General features: G+C 37.9%; 1 protein-coding gene across 5 annotated transcripts in view; it reads left to right on the top strand.

Moving 5' to 3' along the window:
* LOC124262398 (small conductance calcium-activated potassium channel protein 2-like) overlaps window positions 1–19645 on the top strand; it is a 297321-nt gene that overhangs the window by 213337 nt on the left and 64339 nt on the right. For 2 of the 5 annotated variants that reach the window (XM_046696880.1, XM_046696879.1), the window contains 2 exons: window positions 1828–1897; window positions 10552–10623. The exons of 1 other annotated variant lie outside the window; for it this stretch is intronic. In XM_046696880.1, the coding sequence (XP_046552836.1) occupies window positions 1828–1897; window positions 10552–10623 (142 nt within the window). The remainder of the gene's footprint in view (window positions 1–1827; window positions 1898–10551; window positions 10624–19645) is intronic. 2 more of the 5 variants (XM_046696882.1, XM_046696881.1) reach the window with 1 other exon arrangement.

Genomic DNA, 19645 nt, shown 5'->3' with positions numbered 1-19645 from the left:
ACGATTTCAGTTTATACAAACCTGTAAACAAGATAATTTACCCCCTGAAATGTACATGAATTCTGCATCAGCCCTCATATCTATTCCTCATATGACGTCACAGAGACGCGCCACTCTGATTGGTTGAAATTTAGTTTGTGGGTGAGAATTGTGCACTGTTGTCAAAAAGGTCGATTTAAGTTAATTAAAGATCGAAATGAGTAGTTTTATTGACGGGGTTTCATTTATAACGATCCCAATTTAGTGATTTATGTATTTGTACCCCCCTAGAGTATATGTGATCTTTAAGCCAACAAGAGATGCCTGCCATATTGAGTACCTTACTACACAATGTAACACTTATTTTAAAATTCTATTATCAGTAATAAGGAACAAAGATTTTATCAATAATTTCTGGGAAAACTGTATGTTAATGTGTGCCTTTCATCACTGTATTATGTTTTTTCTCAAAAACACCACGATTACACCATATACTAAAGATTTCCCCTGAATTGCTGACAACTGCTGGAGGATAATGCTTATCTGTAATTTTTTAGAACAGACAGAGGTGGTTATTGATCCCAGTTTTCAGTCCTTTATTTGACCATTGAAGTCTTTTTATTGAAGTGTTTGTGTCCAAATTGCTACCCCTGTAGCACTGCAAAACTCACACTTCAAGATAAAACTGAAGATACATGATTTCTTTCAGCAAGTAGGTTCTTGCCTTGTATAATTTGTAGAACATGCACAGTGGACCCTGCATTCCTCCTCACTCAGTGTGCCAGTAATGCTTGGAATAACAGTCAAAAGGTTGTCAATGTTAGATGTTCAGATGACCATGATTTCATTTAACTGATTGCTCAAATATCTTTTTCAGTTATAAGGTCTGAATGGGATTACAAAGAGGAAACAACCATTGATCAAACATCTGTCACTTCTGTTGCTGAATAAATATTCATGTACTCCTTCACTGTACATGTTCTCCAAAGAGTTGTGTGAATCTGAACATGTTTTATTTATCAATTTTATGTCAACTTCCTCCGAAACATATTTTAATAACATAACTTTTATGGTTCTGGAATTTCTTGTTGAGTATATAAAAAATACAGTGATGCAGAGAATTTCTGTTGGCTTTTTCAAAATCATTGCTTAGGTTTTCTCACTCAAGGGCACTATACAGAGTAATTTGTAGAGTTGGTAAGTTTGTAAGCATTTATGTCTTCCTTTTTTAAAGGGGAAAATGTATTGATGTCAACTTCTGTAATATGATTAACACGATATTTTGGAGTTTGTTCTTACTCCTTCATCAATATTCTCTAAAATGCATGTTCTTCATAATACAGATGTTGACATCAGGAATTTTCCCTTTTATGTGTGCCATTCAAAGATTTTATTACTCAACTTGATAATGTAATATACTTATTTTTTCTACCAATTTCCTTTCAGCTATTGAAAGTGGGATGGGATGAGATGAAATTACCTTTATCCTCACATCATGTTCCAGATCATTCACCTTTTCAGCGTATATGTGTGTAACCTCTTGTACCAGCCCAGACTAAGGCTTATAGTGCTAGCCCACTGAGATGTCATGACGTAGTTTATCATGGAAACCCCACTGAGACACAGTACACAGACCTCGAGCCAACTGGTCCTTGGTTATAATACCCTCACTATCAGATGCCACACAGGATCATGCTAAGTTCCATCTTTTAACATTCAGGGATTGAACCAATGGCCTTCCGCTGACACTATATCCAAAGGAGGCAGTGAAGTGGTTAATATGAATGTCATGTACCAAATTACTGCAGTTGTGACATGCTAACAATGTTTGAATATTTATTATTGCAGTTTGCGCAGGGTTAAGATGGACCAGAGAAAACTGATGGAAAATGCAAGCACTTTAGTTGATATGGCAAAGGTAGGCATTTGTTGTGTGTAATCCATTACCCTTTCCTTTGCACTGATAAGTTAACTTGGACTAATGCACCCAGTACCATTGATTTCATGAGTTGCTTAATAATTTCATGTATCAACAACCTATTTCAATTTAGTTTTTAACACAGGGAGTGGACCGAAGGCAGGACAACTGAATATTTTAATGCAGATATTTATAAAGCTCATTTCTATCAGTACCACTTCAAAGTGAACACAAATTTTTAGATGCTAGATGGTTATTGTTGTATTGTTCATACTCTAAAGACTTTGTCTGTTACATAATGCATCATTGACTGTGGATCTGAGTACCTTAGTATTTTACAAATACAAAACCTCTATTACATCTGTGCCTAAAATCCTGTATTTTGCCTGTCATCACACCATAAAATGATTAAATTTGTCTTTACACAGAAGTTGTTTTCACTCTCAACTATCCATTACCAGTTAATAAATAGTATCTCCATTAATGAACCTCTGTGCATGCACTGGAGTCCTCTGTCCTGAGTGTGCTACTGTCCACATCAATGAACAAATTCTGAGATGTCATAGCACGAAATGTAAGTTTTCAAACGTTAATAAAGTCTGGCGTTACACTTTACATGAAGAGGAGAATCTAACACTTCTTTATCCGTAAGAATGCCCAACTTTGAAACACTCATGGCTGCCTTTATCTGTTTCACCTACTTTTGAGGAGATTTCTACAAATTTACAAATCTCTTCTCTCCATTGACAATTTTGTTGACTGTACTCCATTGATATGCACTCTGCTGACTGACATGTAGTGGACACAGGGCCTGCATCAATTGGTTCATTTGCCATGCCATCTTAGCACTGGAGTATTCTTACTATCAAAGGAGGCAACGATCACCATTTGTACCATGTGATCTATTTAACAGATTCTAGGAGCAAATTGTGAGGATGCAGGAGAGGCCTCTCACCACCTAAAAGTATATGTCCATCCAGCAGACTTACATGCTGAGGTAGCGCCTTGTCTCCCAATTTGCGGAGAAGGATGGTCTTCCTGCTGGAAGAGGAGATCATTACTACTGTCTGTCAATCACCCATATTGTTTGGACTAAACTTATAAGCCAGGCTTTGTTTATTGACGTATTGTCTGCCAAACCTCAACCTCACCACAATGACCAGTATGGGGATGACTGGTGTCATTTGTATTGGAGGCACATCACATCCAACCTGTGTAACCTCCATGTGTTTCTAGAAGGATGGATGTTCCACCTACAACTTAACATTGTCTCCACAAATATGGCCTGTCATGTATATTGAAAGCCCAAAGATAGCAGAAGCCAGCTTGGCACCACAGATACTACTGAAAAAGTGTATCATAAGAGAATTGGAGGATTAGGCTTCTATTCTCCAGTCTTCCTTTTTACCCAACGAAAACACCAATGATTTGTGCATGATCATTGATCTGAAATTTCTGATCATGGAGTATGAAATTACAGAAGGTATCTGTATGCAAACTTTGCACTCTGCTCAGGGTTGGGAATTGGATGACAGCTCTGACTTCCATGATGCTTAACTACATGTGCCAATTCATATTGGGTCTATGATTAATAATGTATTTATAAAGCACCTAATATCAACCATAGAGATGCTCAGTGGCGCTGTGACAATATTAGGGAAGGAAATAGTTCATATAACTTTACAGAAAGGCAGCAGTGAATAGATGGGTCTTTAGCAGAGATTTAAAAGTTTCTTTCGATGAAGTGTTCCTGATTTCCTTTGGAAGAGAGTTCCACAGTTTAGGACTGCAAAAGAGAAGGCTTGGTCAGACATATGGTTTGGAGATCTGTGTTGGGTGAGGAGAGACTCGGAGGAGGATCGGAGACTTCACTGAGGTACATATGGAGACGAGATGTTTGAGATAGTCGGGGAAGTTATCGTTGTAGAGGCAATCATGAGTCAGAATGAGGATTTTGAAGGTAATTCTTGCAGAGATGTGGAGCCAGTGTAGAGACTGTAGTACTGGGGTGATATGGTCATGACGATGAGTGTGGGTGATACATCTGGCAGCAGAATTTTGGATTCTTTGTAGTTCTGGAGTGATTTAGTAGAGAGGTTGGCATATAGTGAATTACAGTAGTCGAGTTTGGAAGTGACAAGACAGTGCATCAGAAGTTTACAAGTGTCAGTATGAAGGTAGTGGCGGACTTTGCTGATATTATGGATGTTGCAGTAGCAGGCTCTACTGATTGCGGTGGTGTGTGCATCCATGGACATGTTGGAATCGAGGATGACACCAAGATTCCTGTCACTTTCTGATGGTAGGATGTCTGTGTCACCAATACGAAGTGAAGGTGATGGCAAAGCAGTCTTCAACTTTATAAGCTGATGTTTGGAGCCAATGAGAAGGATCTGTCTTCTCCTCATTCAGCATAAAATAGCTGGAGGTCATCCACGATTTGATTTCATGAATGCAGAGCTCAAGTTTGTTGATATTGAGTGAAACATCATCTGATTCAAAGGCAATGTAGAGTTGCGTATCATCCGCATATATGTGGAAACCAATAAAATGCCTCCTGATAATGTCACCAATGGGGAGAATGTAGACTGTAAACAGAAGGGGGCCGAGAACTGATCCCTGGGGAACACCATATAACAATGGTTACTTTTATGATTGTACATTTCTGATTTTGACAGATTGTGTGCGGCCTCGCAAATATGAAGAGATCCACTTCTGCACATTTCCTGTTATCCCAATGTGATGTTTTAGTCAATGCAGGATTAAGGTATGATCTTTGGTATCGAATATGCTGGAAAGATCAAGGAGCACAAGTGCTGTCACCTTCTTCTAGCCCATATTGAGAAGTATGTCATTGTAGATTCGCACCAAAGCTGTCTCCGTACTATGAGATGTCTTGTAGGCTGACTGGAACGATTCTGCAAAGTGGTTTGTCTCAAGATGCACCTTCAGTTTGCCAGCTACCACTTTCTCTAAACATTTAGATACAAATGAAAGGTTTGAGATTGGACGGAAATTTTTCAAATTGTTTTCACCAGCTCCAGGTTTCTTTAGAACTGGCGTGACAATTGCATGTTTAAAAACACTCGGAACAGTGCCAGAGGAGAGAGATGAGTTCATTATGTCCCATACTGCAGGTGCTAAATAATATAGCACAGACTTGAACAGCCAGGTAGGAATGGGATCCAGTGGTGAAGATTTAGATGGTGCATTCTTCATGATATCCAGTACAAGGTTGACAGAAACATGTCCGAAGCTTTCAAGCACATGACCAGAGAACTTGCTTTCATCAAAAGTGGAGCTGGTTTGACTGTATCCTGTATCAAGATTGGTTCTTATCCGATGTATCTTGTCTAGGAAGTTTATCTGATCATCAATCAAAATTAAGAATTGCTAGGATGGTATTTTTTTGTGTGCCCCACCGCTCCTCATGTTTGTTTAAGATAATGATATATTACTCACCCATACCCTCTCTGCTGCATATATTTTTTAAGCTGTAAAATATGATAATAATATGTGTATTTATTCTGCAATGAAGATCATACATAATGTATTCTCAACGAGTTACAATATCAAGAAGAAACTAAATATACAAATGATTGAAACAGTTTTCAGTGCATCAAAGAATAAAATGGCTGGAGGTTTTGATTAGACAATATATGCTTTTGAAAGCTTCTGTAGAGGGAGAAAGTCTTCGCACAAGTGGCAGTTGGTTCACAAATTTTCGGAACTCTTTAGCTGAATGACTGGAGACCAAATGATTTCAGTTTTCGACATGGAATTGTCAATAAATATTTATCTGCAGATCTTAGAGTTCTGGATGGCTTGCGTTTTGTGACAAGCTCATAGAAGTACCCTGGAGCAGTCTCATGGTAACATTGGTAGGCAAGACTAAGGATTTACATTCCACCCTGGCCTTTGCTGACTAAACAGGCTTCGGAAAAGTATTTTCGGGAATCCATAACATACACCATTACAGTATTCTCTCTTGGAAAGCACTATGGATCTAACTAGTGCATGTGCCAGGGACCTGCCCATATTGCTAATGTTTCTCAAATGGAAATAACAGTTTTATCAATATGGCATATTAAAGAATGCATCCAATTGGAACATGGAATGATAGTATTATAGTTACATATTTCTATGGAAGTTCCTCTGACATGGGATTGACTTTTCAAGCATCCAACAAGCAGCGCTTGTGTCTTATTCTAATTTAACTTCAACATGTTTTGATGTTATCAGTACAGCTTTAAAGCACATAGCAGCTGGCAGCTGTGTATCATCTGCATAAAAATGGTGGTCAGCATCATGTTTATTATCTCCCTCAACGCGTTTTGCGGGGGGTATTAAAATGGACTCCGTCCGTGCATCCGTCCGTCCGTCCATCCGTGCACATTTGTCTTTTCCGGAGCAGAACTCTAAAACCGTTCACTATCTTCACCAAACTTGGCACATAGATAGATCTGGTGGTGTACTGGTGCCTTTTGGTAGTTTTGGAATTCTGAATAAAATATGTTTGGCATTTCCATGGCAACAAGTTTGACTTAGCCTGAAATTGGTGGTGGTGCTCTTTTCCAGAGCAGAACTCTAAAACCGTTCAATGTTTCTTCACCAAACTTGGCACATACATAGATGTGGTGGTGTACTGGTGCCTTTTGGTAGTTTTGGATTTCTGAATAAAATATTTTTTGCATTTCCATGGCAACAAGTTTGACATAGACTGAAATTGGTGATAGTGCTCCTTTCTGGAGCAGAACTTTAAAAACCTTTCAATACACTCCTTCCAATTTCTATATACACACCTAAATATTTGACATAATCATAACTCGTAGACATAATCATGAAGAGTATTTTGCCATTGCGGGGGATATTGATGACTTTGTCTTCTTGTGATTTCTGGTATAAAGAATAAACAGTACAGGTCCAGGGATGGATCTTTGAGGTACACGGCAGTATATTGGAGTCTTCTTGGGTGTTATACCTCTGACAGTTAGAAGATAAAGCTACTCTGTTTTCAATTTTGCGGTCCTTTATCGTTGATTTAGGACCGCTAAATGTTCAATTTAATCGTCTCCAGCTAATGCCTTTGGTATTTAAATTACATTTAGCAGTCTTAAATCAACAATAATGGACTGCAAAACTGAAAACAGAGCTTTATCTTCATTCTAGCACGAATGATAAGCGTTTTAAAAACGGACTCTTTGGCGCGCAAGAACACAAGAAGTGAAGGGGCCTTTTTCCTGGAAATTGCTTGGAATCGTCCCGTTGAGGGACACAGGCTGTGTAATGAACAAAATAAGCTTATTTCAACAACATAGATGTTTTATTTCAGGAACCAATATGCTTGTATTTGTAACAAATAGCATAAATAGATTACAAAAATTCAGTTTATACTGTGAGCAACTACAATTATTTGATTTTTCTTAAGCGAATTACTAATCTCCCCAACTGTATGACCTTCGACTTGCCCCAATTCAAGCAGTGAACTCGCTAAGTTTAGTCGCCGCTAACTTTATTCACGGAAGTAACTGTTAGTAACCACGCTACTATCTCCAGTTTGGAAAAGACCTGACATGCCAGCATTTATGTGGGAAGCATGGACAGTGAAAGTGGAAGGACTGGGCATTACGGCCGGGACGGAAGCGGACAGGCTTGGAAGTGTGTTGTCGATGTCATGCCTGCCATATCTAACCCAGTTTGAAGTATGGCGGAATACTGCCGCTTTTACGCTGCTGACAAATAATCGCTACCTGTAGAATGTTCCTGCTTGAAGTTTCTTCAGTGGGATTAGGCTCAATAATATCTTCTTCAAACGATTCGGTTTTTACTTCAAAAACATCAAAGATGCTACCAAGGTTGAACTTGTCGATGTCCGACATGTTTGTTTACAAACAAAAGGGTCAACGAATTCATTGAATTCATACGCGGTCATTCGGTCACTTTAATTAGCGGTCCTTAAACTGCCATTTAAGTATGGTTTTGATGAGCTCTCAGCCAATCAGAATCGAGTATCACACAATGTCGTGCTAGAATTACTGATTGCTGCCATCCAGCTAGATAGGAATCAACTCATGACAAAGCAGCACCTCTTACTCCAAAGATTCAAATTGTGTCCCATTGTATGGCAGCCAACAGATCTGAAAGTAGGAGTAGCACAACGTTTCCATTATCCACTGAGCACAACTAGTCATTTACCACCCTAATCAGTGCCGTTTAAGTACTTGCAGGAAATCAAACTCAGATTTATTATTTTGGTAATAGTGACTATCAAGATGTCATTAGATTACAACAGAAGTTTGGTTATTACTGGCCCCAACTCACATGTTGTTGTCTTACTTTCATTTGCAAGTGTTAGCACAGTACACAGACATTACCAAGATCATATAACACCAGGATCACTATGTGAACAAAACCCAAATTACAAATGCAATTTAGTCCTGAAAATTTTTTCAGGAGTGCAGGAGTCTTAATGGTGACTTATCAAATGTTTGTTTATAAGTAAGTGTTCACTGATATTATTATACTCAAAATATTTTTTGCTAAAATACTGAACCCCTCAGAAAGGGGTACACATTATACATTATATAGTGACTGTGTTCAAGAAATTGTGATACCTGCATTGGGATGTCCATTGCACTTACACATTTTATAGACAACTTCTAGTCGGTTCATCAGGATAAGACCCAGCTTTGTTAGAATGGGATCTTCCTGATCCAACTTTTGTCTCATCTTAGAGTGCTGGTTCATCAAACACTTTGACAGTCAAATGATACTAGGACTGTGTCAACCTACGAAGGAATGGCACCTTCTCATCAACTAACTCAAGATACAGTTGATGATGGAGACAACATGTATGTTCTGCTGGGTTGAACTCATCCATTGCAAGATGAATGCCCACCACATTCCAAGGAAACCCAACATTGTTGTGGATGAATTTCACTTTTAGACTGGACACAGATTACACTTGGGAAAGGACATCAGAACTGTGGAACTGTGGAATGTTCTCTTGATTGATTGGTTTGTAACCTGCAACATTGTTACAAACTACCAAGAAAGCAGCATTCCTGTTTGCAATGACCTCAGTAGCTGGGTTCTGTGAACTTCATGCTCTCCACTGCTCAGATATGGAGTTTATGATAAAGAACCAGCCTATTACTCTGGGAAGTCTAGGACATTAACAGTACTCCATTCCTGCCCACACCAAGGACTTGGCACCACAGGATTGGCATCTCTGTCTTGTTAAGGACTTCCTATTTTCCTTGACACTACTGCTCAGGTAATCCTGAAACAGTCATTTCATGATAAACCAGCTTTGTATGAGACATTACCAACAGCTACAACAGTGGGATAACTTAGAACTAAAATATCCATTAGTATCTGGCACAGGTATTTGGCAATTAATGTTGCTGGTAATTTCACTTCACTTGAAATCAAGGTGTTGTCTACCTGCCTTGTTTCAAAAATAATACTTGATAAAAACGAGTCATCTCCAATTCTGAATTGACTCTCAACTCCACGTTTCTCATCTTCCCTGCTGCTCCTTGTGGTACTTACAGCTACAACCTTGCAAGGAAGGTTACTGTTTACTCTAATAAGTGCAGGACAGACTATACTTTGGCTACAAATGATCTCCTTTAGCAGTTACAGGAGTGACTGCCAAAGGCCTATGGAAGTGACATCATCAGACGGGTAAGGGATGTCAAAGGTGTCACTGTCACATGGGTCAAAGGTTGCTGAGGATTCATAAATAAGATATCATTTGGGGAATTGGATGCAGGTTTAATGGTTATTCTATGAAAGTTGACCTCACATCTTCATATGCATGAGCTTGGCACAAAAACTGCCTTTTGAGATGATTTCACAATTATGCACACCTGTTATTGGTCAAGACTACTAGGATACTTGTTAGGAATAATAAAAGATTTAAGGAGAAGACACAATTTTGATGGGAATGAGGGACATTGGGTTTTAATTACTATATACTATCCAGGGTATTATTAGATGTTTGAATCCACCTATCCCTCAGATATATTTTGGTACTGATGTAATACAGCTTTTGTATTCATACCTGTAAATTATCAAGCAATATTTAAAACTGATATGTTCAAAGAATACTTTCTCTATTACATCAGGTGTAATACCACCTACTCTGCAGTTATCTGCATTTAGGATACTGAATGGTTGAAGAAGTGAACACTTCCTATATGAGAACAGGTTTAGGAAGGGAGAGATCATCAGCATTTTTTACTGGATTTCAATAATTGACAATAAAAATTTCAGTTATGACAGATGAATTACAGGATTTCTAGCTCTGTTGTAATAGAGGTAATAGTCTTTGAATTATTAACAGTGCTGTGTATTGTTCTGTTTTCCTGCACTACCCATACCACTGATTTATTTGAATTGCTAAAGGTATTCTAAATTGGTGAATGGAAAGGACACACGGTGGTGATAGCAGCAGCACTTCATCAACAACTGCAGACAATCAGTTATGAGCTGTCTCAAAATCGTGAAACTCCCTGTGTTCTCTCTGAAATGTAGACATCTGTAGTAGCATTGTTTTATTGGAAGTGTTACTTGCTTCAGAATGAGGTTGATCAAAAATGCACCAAGTCTGCATTTGACCATCGTCTTCCTTTCCTTTCCCATTATAGCACGTAGGGATGGCAGGTTTGGATTCAGGTCCTGGCGTCTATATCTCGATTCCACATGTTGAATATAAACAGGTTTGCTTTTCTACCACTTGAAACCTTTTGTAGCTATTTTGCACGGATCATATAGTGTTACATGTAGCATGGATATGATGAAGCTTTCATTACTATCTTACAATAACACCCTTTGAGATTTGTTTCATAACTTTTTTTATGTGATAGATTAAGTGGTATCCCTTGTATGCTAGTTATTGTGATTTACTGCCTATCTACTAGTATATGTTGAACATGGTTTATAATGAAATTAACAATAAATTGAACTCCCTGACCTTATAAGGCCGCCCTTAAGATTTCCTGATGAACATCTGTATATATCCTGTCCATCTGTCAGGGTTGTCTCTTGAATTTGGTATTTTTGATTCAAAATGATACACCTGTGTAATTGGGCAATGTTAAGGTTAATTTACACTCTCTTGATAATAAAAGGGCAAAAATTCAAGTGGAATAAGCTGTAATTGAATTTCAACACAGTGATATAAAATTCAGTGCCTGAAAAACCTGCCTAAATAACGGGTCACACTGACTGAAAAACACAAGAGAGTGAATGACATTGAAAGTCGAAGTTACCTGACTTGTTAATATAAGAATTTAAAGGGGCAAAATCACTTTTTTGTCTATGTGAAACAAAACAGAATTTTAGAATTAATTAATATTAATATTTGAAAATATGTGCTCATTTTTCTCATTTTCAAAGTGGAAAGCTCAATACAAGTGTTAAAATGTTATGAGGCTTAAACAGGCCAGAGTTTACCCCCCATTTGATTATGACATAATTGGTACCAGTTGACTTAGAATGGTCTTCTGTCAGGTCCCAAAGTGAAATTAATTGCATAAAAAAGTTTGTAAAAAGGACAAATGATGCATACAGGATAGATAGGTTGATCGTGTGTATTTTCATTTAAAAATTTATAAACACCAAATATGTATAAGAATGTTGACATTCATATGACATTACTGTCGGTAAGTGACTCATAAAATGGCATGTTCACCAACTCAAGTAGGTGGGATGTTAGGAAGGAGACTTTGATTTAGGGATCATTTAGGCATAACTGTGACATGTAACATTCTGATAATCTGTTGTTATTTCCTTTTAGTTTTTAACTGAACCAAGGTAAAGAGTCAGAAATGAAAAGCACCATTAACGTTGTGCATAAGTTTGCATCAGTCAAGGTCTCATGCTTGAGGGAAACTTTAATAAGTGGTGTTGAAATACATTGTACTTGTATTTTTGTTGATGCAAAGACAAGTTGTCGTTTTGTAAAATGTAAGAGGAATTCAGGGATTCATGTAAGGAAACTGAGCTTGAATTATACCAGATGCAACAGGTTAACATAACCGACATATGTGTAACATGATTTATAAACAATCTGCAATGTGGCAGAAAGTTTGCTTTGGCGTTCATGTTTTCATATTTTGTGATTTCATATCTAAGTGATTCTTGGGTTATCAACAATGTTTCAGAATGATCATTGGTGATTTGAATATAATAAATAAATAAGCGGATCACTCATATGCTTTCTTGAATTTCAATTCTCCCAGTAATTATTTGAGTGTGTCCAAAATGTCGAGATATATGAGGTATGTAGAATTTCTGTTTCATTTTTTCAACATTCAAGATAGGGTTGAAGAGGAGAAGCATGTATTTAATAATATATGTAGAAAAGTAGCAAACATAGAATACTGGCTCATTCAATGATGGCTGGGTAGATCCAGTACATGTATGTTTTGGACTTGCTGAAAGAAGATACAGTTGGAAAGACTCAAGTTGAATGTAAGACAATTTGGTTAAATGTGTGCAGAAATAAGATTGTAACATTTTTTGTACAATGTATAAGGTTTTTTTTAAACCGCATCATCACAGTGAGGCACTATGTGAAACGCAGTGAGCTGACAGCCATGAAGGGTTAAAACAACACCACATGAAATGGGTTCATTAAAGTTTAATGTCATCATTCGTTCATCAGTTGGCACCAGTGACATATTGCAAGGACAAAACTGTGACGTGTTTTTTATGGAAACAGTTCTTGGTAAATGTGCAAAATATTGTGGGTCAAAGATAATTTTGGATATCAACTTCTTCATTTTGTTAGCACAACGTTACCAAGTTACTTATTACTCCTTCTTAAGTGGGATCTATCCATATATCTATCAAAAAGGAAAACAATAAATAATGACATGAACATGAACAGTCAGTTTATAAAACCAAAGTAGGCCTATTACTGAGAAGCCAGGTAGTTGATAGAAGCCACATGGTGTGGATACATTGTACTGACAGAGAGCAATCAAGGGAAATTGTTTCTAAGACAAGAGTTTGCTAAGAACACAAGAAGATCACAACAATGAGTCCTTGGCACTTTGTAAATGGATGCCTTGGTCATGGTTCTTGGCTGCCTTGAGTTTTCTTATTTGTATAACCTCTTGGAGTTTTCATAGAATGCCAATTGTTGTTGTTGATGATTAACATTTTGGAGGAGTCAAATCTGATTCTGAATGGTCTGAGCCCCGTGAAGGTCTGGGTTAGAATATTGGCCTTCAGTAACCCATGCTTGTCGTAAGAGGCGACTACAGGATCGGATGGTCAGGCTCGCTGACTTGGTTGACACATGTCATTGGTTCCAAATTGCGCAGATCGATGCTCATGCTGTTGATCACTGGATTGTCTGGTCCAGACTTGATTATTTACAGACCACCACCATTTAGCTGGAATTATTGCTGAGTGCGGCGTAAAACTAAACTCACTCACTCACTCTGAATGGTCTGAAGGTTTCTTTGATACAAGTGTCACCACAGTCCCACCGGATTTGATGTATGTATCCTCTGGGTCTCAGCTGTTCTTGGGTCCTTTACTATTGGCTTTGATTAGTGGTTACAAGGTGGATTTGCTGCTGAAGGTGATGTCTGTGTTGCGTCTTCTTAAGGAGGAGCCATCTGGTGGATGATGGGTACTTCATATGGGATGATGACTTGTATAGGCGATGGGGCTGGTTTAGTTCTGGGTTTGTTGTTTTGGAAGGTGGCATGAACTGTTGAAGGAGATGAAGGTGGCCATGAGGGATTTATCTCCTTGTCAAGGTTTTCAGGGTGGCATAGTGCTATGGTTCTGCAGGTAAGGGTGGCAATGAGAGCTTGTTTGAAATGGGGGATGATGGCAGGAGTTAAAGTGACTGAGGTGTTTTTTTCAAAGGTTGTATATATATATGCATGTCCATATCCAGTCTGTATCATTCCATTGAAGAAGGAGTAATGTCTGGTTGACAAAATAAAGAAGTTGTTATAAAAAGATGGACTCATCTCAATAAATAACTAAGATATTTGTTTCCTGAAACTAGAACAACAGCTAAGAACAGTAATTTATTTGAATATGGAATTGCGCTGCCAATTGAATTTGTCAATGACTCATTTGACTAATGGCAAATGTTCAGTATTTAATAAATCCTTTAAGGTTGGTCAGCACCTTAATGAGCCAAACAGGTCTTTTATTCAATCATGTTTTATTGTTGTTGACTTGTCTTGCATGTGTTTGTGATGTGTGTTACTGGTGGGGCACTGTCTGTTCTGTTTTGTAAACACCTGGTATTATCACTATTTCATAGTGGTTCATATCAACACATGACTCTAATGTTGACTCTTCTTTTAGCAGAGGTGTCCTATGATTATGGAAAGAGTTGTGTCACCCATGCATTACGTATACCCCCCTCTAGGTCATCTGTATTTTGTAACATAATCTTTTGAGTATAATGCACCTTATATGGCGATGACGGGGAAACCGCACTGAAGCATGTATGGCCCATGGTGTACTTTGCTGAGGCTGCAACCAACTCGCTGATGTGACTATAAATCTTAACTCACTCATATAAACCTGAAGGTTGCTTCTCACTATGTATTAAGCATCTCTTCTTTTTATCGGAATAACCGCATTTGAGGTTTTTGTTTGCTCTCAGGTTTTACTTTTTGTAAGTAAGACCTCTTCCCAGGTTTTACTCTTGTAAGTAAGACCTCTTCCCAGGTTATATTTTTGCCTAACTCTATATGAACATCAACATTCAAATGATATATGAGTGTTTGAAATCAATTGAAAAAATCTCATCCAAGATCAATTAAAATTAAAATAAGTCGGGCAGCTGAAATTTTCCGCAATTTTGAAAAAACTGAATTTTTTGTCAATTTTTCCGTTTTGATGGTGCCTATGTTTAAAAATATTCTTCTCCTGAACGGCATACAGTACAATCGTGTTTGATATATCGTTGTAAAGCCGACACTCCGGACTACTCAGCTTGCTCATGGGATGTCGATATCTTGAATAGTTGTGGAGTTATCACCCTTGGAAGTTGGTCAATTTGTCCAAGACACATTTTCATAGGGTTCATAAAAATGTCACAGCTCTGCGAAAACACAATTGATTTTGTTTTTCAAGATACCAAACTGTAGATAATTGAATGGGGAAAATGTTTGCTTCACATTATCGTCATGTAAAAGTCAATAATTACGTCACAATTACGACACAAACACGAGCATTCGGATTGTTCGCATTTGGTTAGTGGTGAGATAGCTGGGGAGATAGGTGAAGGAAGCGCCAGTAAAATCTAGCAACTATCACCGCTTCCTGGTTTTCTAGTGCCCACAGAAATAGTTCCCTCTTTAACAGGCCGTAACTCCTTTGTTCTTAGGTTTACAGTCAAAACAATTAGTGTTCTGGAATTGGCAGGATCTAATCTCTCCAGCAGTTTGTTTGCCAGCCTGAGTTGAGTTGAGTTACTGTGACAGGATCATACTTGATATTTTCATAACAACAAAATCGGCAACATTTACCAGTCATCTCTCTTTTGGTATATGTCTGTATATATTGCTCATTTCCTTTGCTGTGCTTGGCTGTGCGTTCCTGTTTGTTTTTCTGCACTTTGTGTCAGCTGCATTGAATCAGCGCCAAATTAGGGCGTCAACATTTCACATTAACTAACATTTACTTTCTTGGTAATTCTATCTCAGAAACACTGTAATGGGCGATCCAGTTGGTGTCCAAAGAAACAGGATAAGTAAAGGTAGCCACGGGGAGTGTATGGGGAAGTCTGAAGACCGTCAGTATTGCCCAGGAAGCAATCCTAGTTATTATTATTATTATTATCCCCCGCCGCGCGTTTAGCTCGAAGCGGGGCATGTAGTATTAGGCTCTGTACGTCCATCCATCCGTCCGTCCGTACGTACGAATTAGAATATCTTAAGAACCGTTCACTAGATTCTTTTCATATTTGGTACCTAAGTTCATCACAGTATAAGAAAGGCCCAAGTCAGGTTTGGTGACCTGGACCTTCATTTCAAGGTCACAAGGGGACTTTAACGTTTTACATGCATGTTAAGCTATCTCAAGAACCATTCCCTGGATTTTCTTCATAATCAATACCAAGCTTTATTTAGGGAAGGCGCAGGGCCTAGTCGATTTTGGTGACCTTCACATAATTTTCAAGGTCATGGCAACACTTTGAAGATTTCAGAAGGTAAACCTGCATGTTAAACTATCTCAAGAACCGTTCTTTTGATTTTCTTCATATTTGACACCAAGCTTCATCCAGGGAAAGTGCAGGGGCCAGTCGATTTTGGTGACATTCACTTAATTTTTAAAGTCACAGAGACACTTTGAAGATTTCAGCATGTTAAATTGCATGTTAAGATAGTCAGCAAGATAACGCAAAAAAAATTACTGGATTTTCTACATATTTGACACCAAGCTTCATCAGTAAATTTGGGTGACCTTCACATAAATTTCAGGGTCACGACGACACTTTGAAGATTTCGGCATGTTAACCAGAATTGTCAGCCAGATATTTCAAGAACGGTTCACTGGATTTTCTTCATAGACTTTCAAGACTTCCCTTGAATGTTTTTCAATGAGCAATTTCTTTAGTACTATTTTTGCATATTTCATACACTATGACATTCATGTCAAGGTCAAAGTCAGTCTTGAAAATATGTGTGTGTTTGAACAACTAAAGGGCAAGATATCAAGAGAGGTTGACTGGTCATGTTTTTGTTGACATTTAACTTCATCTTTGCAGATGCCCTCATGGCTCATTGTGTGTGTATATATAGAGATGTTGGGTTTTATAAATACATGCTCATTTTTTGTGTATAACATTTTGCAATCAACAGACATCATAACATGCCATGTGTACAAGTATCACAGGTCTTCTCCCATTTGTGAGAACTCCATTATATCATCAAGACACAATGCCTCAAATTTTCTCAGGAAAATACTTAAATTAACTCAACAACCTTCTCATGATTTATATTCCTACAATAGCTTGTTAGACACACACAACTGTAACTCTCTAATTATGACTACTTAGAGAATAGTTGTATTTGATGTAATCTGTATATATTTATATGTACTTAAAAATATATTTATGCAATAGTCAATATCGATGATGTCACATCCTCCATTTCATTTTGTATTTTATGTTGCATGGGAGCGGTGTTAACATAAGCCTTAATGCTTGTTCACCAATCCCAATTCATTTTCATAAATAATAATAAAATATGTTTAAACCAAAATGACTTTCAAACTTCATAATAGTCAATAAAAATGTGTTATCATAATTACATATTCTTCTGAATAAATAAAATATTTAATGAACTATTTCTTCTGTGTAAATAGAATCTTTGATAATCTATTTCATTAATCTACTCATCAATGACTCCTGTGGGTACTCTTCAACAACTGGGCTGATCCCACTTCATTGTAGGGACAGACAGACAGACAGACAGACAGACAGACAGACAGACAGATAATTTATTAACGTCTCACTGCATGTACAATATATAAAAAATAGACAAAATAACAAATGACCAGTAAAAGCACATGCACCATTCCTTATGGAATTATGAGAGACTAAATCTAAAATATATACAAGTCATAGAAAAACATTTGCGCTAAAAAAGAAAATGAAAAAATATATGTCTATACACAATTTAACTGCTATACAGCAACCATCGCCTTCTAGATAGAATTAAGGAATAAGGTTTTGGCAGCACTACCAACAACTTCACAATTTGACATTAAAAAACAAAATTTCTGTTCTTCGGTAAGATTGGAAAATTCACCATAGATAGTACAAATATTGGTAAACAAGTCCGATCGCAGGTCATGGTACATCGGGCAGTTCAGTAAAACATGCACTTCATCTTCAATACAGTTATCATTGCACAACGGACAGGTGCGTTCTTCCACAGGTAATTTTACATAACGCCCCGTTTCAAGTCTAATTGGAGCAACCCCACATCTAAATTTGGAAAGAGCGCTTCTATAACATCTTGGCATAAGAATATCAACATATACAAAGTTTATATGTACGTAATTTACCCGTGGCTTTGGATACATCTTCAGACCATGATTCAAGAAGCTTTTCAGACTACATTTCTAACATAAGATCAACAGTTGAACAAGGTAAAAATACATTTACATTACAATACAGTTCCATACCATGCTGCGTAAAGAAAGAGCGTACACTAAAATTCCAATTTTGACAACTCTCACTCCATATAAATACCTTTCTATTCAATCTATCCCTATCCATGTTGATTAATCTTCTCCAGTGTCTTAACACAGCTTTCTACTTGGAAACAGGCAGAGGCGTCCAACCCATATCTCCATTCACAGCATGATTTGGCGTATACTTTCCATCTCCGAGGAAATATCTGCAGGCCTGATTCTGTACCTTATTAATAACACTAAAAATTTTAACACCCCATACAGCAGCACCATACGTAATGATAGGTCAAACAACAGATTCATACAATTTTCTAAAAGCATAATGCGGCATCCAAGGCTTTGCACTTGGTAATAACAAGACCCAGTGCCCTACTGGCAGAGTGGGCAACAGCCTTAGCGGTAACATTAAAGTCTAGATGTTCCTGTAACACAAGGCCAAGGTATGTATACTTATCTACCATATTCAGTAAAAGATCACCGCATGTAAAAGGCGTAACAGTCCTTGCTACGGATGGGTTTCTGAAGTGGACAACCTTTGATTTGTCACTGTTTACTGTCATACTGTTTCTAGAGCACCAACTGTTCAAACAATCCAGCATTACTTGTAGATCTCTCTCATTCTCAGCCAATAGCACCAGGTCATCTGCATACAATAACATACAGATAATATCATTCTCAACTTTCACTCCTTTCCCTAAGGCTTTCAGAGCCACAGCCAGGTCATTGATGTAAATATTGCTGAAGGGGCCCAGGTATGTTTCTGTATACAGATATGTACCCTAAACAAAGTCAAAATACAGAAACGTACCCGGTACCCTAAAAGGCGGACGAGTCCATATTCCGCAATCCAAAACCGAAACCGTATGTAGTTGTTCCCGTTCAACTGATTCCGAGTGGTATTCATGTGCATCGCGAAATATCCGTTACTGTTTATTTTCAACACTTACATAATGCAATCAAATGTATCTAATACAACAGTATGACAGTTCCGGTCAAGAATACGACACAATGGGAATGGAATCGTCCTAGGGTATGTTTCTGTATTCGCATTATGGCCAAGGTACATTTCTGTATACAGAAACGTACCTGGGGTACATATCTGTAGTACCCGTGTCAACAACGACCCCTTCAGTGTAAATATTGAACAAAAGGGGAGATAATAAACAGCCTTGCTTCACTCCACAGTTAACTGTAAACCAGTCCGTCCTGAACCCGTTAACTCTGACACAACTGGAGACACCCGTGTATATCGCGTGTAGCGCATACCGCATGTTTCCCTGAATTCCCAACTCGTCTATTCGTCTCCATAGTATGTCTCTGTTAATCGAGTCATAGGCTTTCCTGAAGTCTATGAACGCGGCAAATGTGGATAACTTCTTTTTCTTTCTCATATCGACGATAGACGCTAATGTTGAAAGGTGATCCACCGTGCTCCTGCCCTTCCTGAAGCTGTTCTGTTCCTCCACGAGTATGTAATTTCTCTCCGCCCATGTTGTTAGTCTGAAGTTCAGTATGTTGCAGTAGAGCTTGTAGACAACTGATGATAGTGTAATT

The sequence above is a fragment of the Haliotis rubra genome, unplaced genomic scaffold, assembly GCF_003918875.1.
Source record: "Haliotis rubra isolate DU_JTF1 unplaced genomic scaffold, ASM391887v1 Scf836, whole genome shotgun sequence".
Classification (NCBI taxonomy): domain Eukaryota; kingdom Metazoa; phylum Mollusca; class Gastropoda; order Lepetellida; family Haliotidae; genus Haliotis; species Haliotis rubra.
Note: the sequence above shows the minus strand (reverse complement) of the source record. Positions and strands in the feature narration are given on the sequence as shown.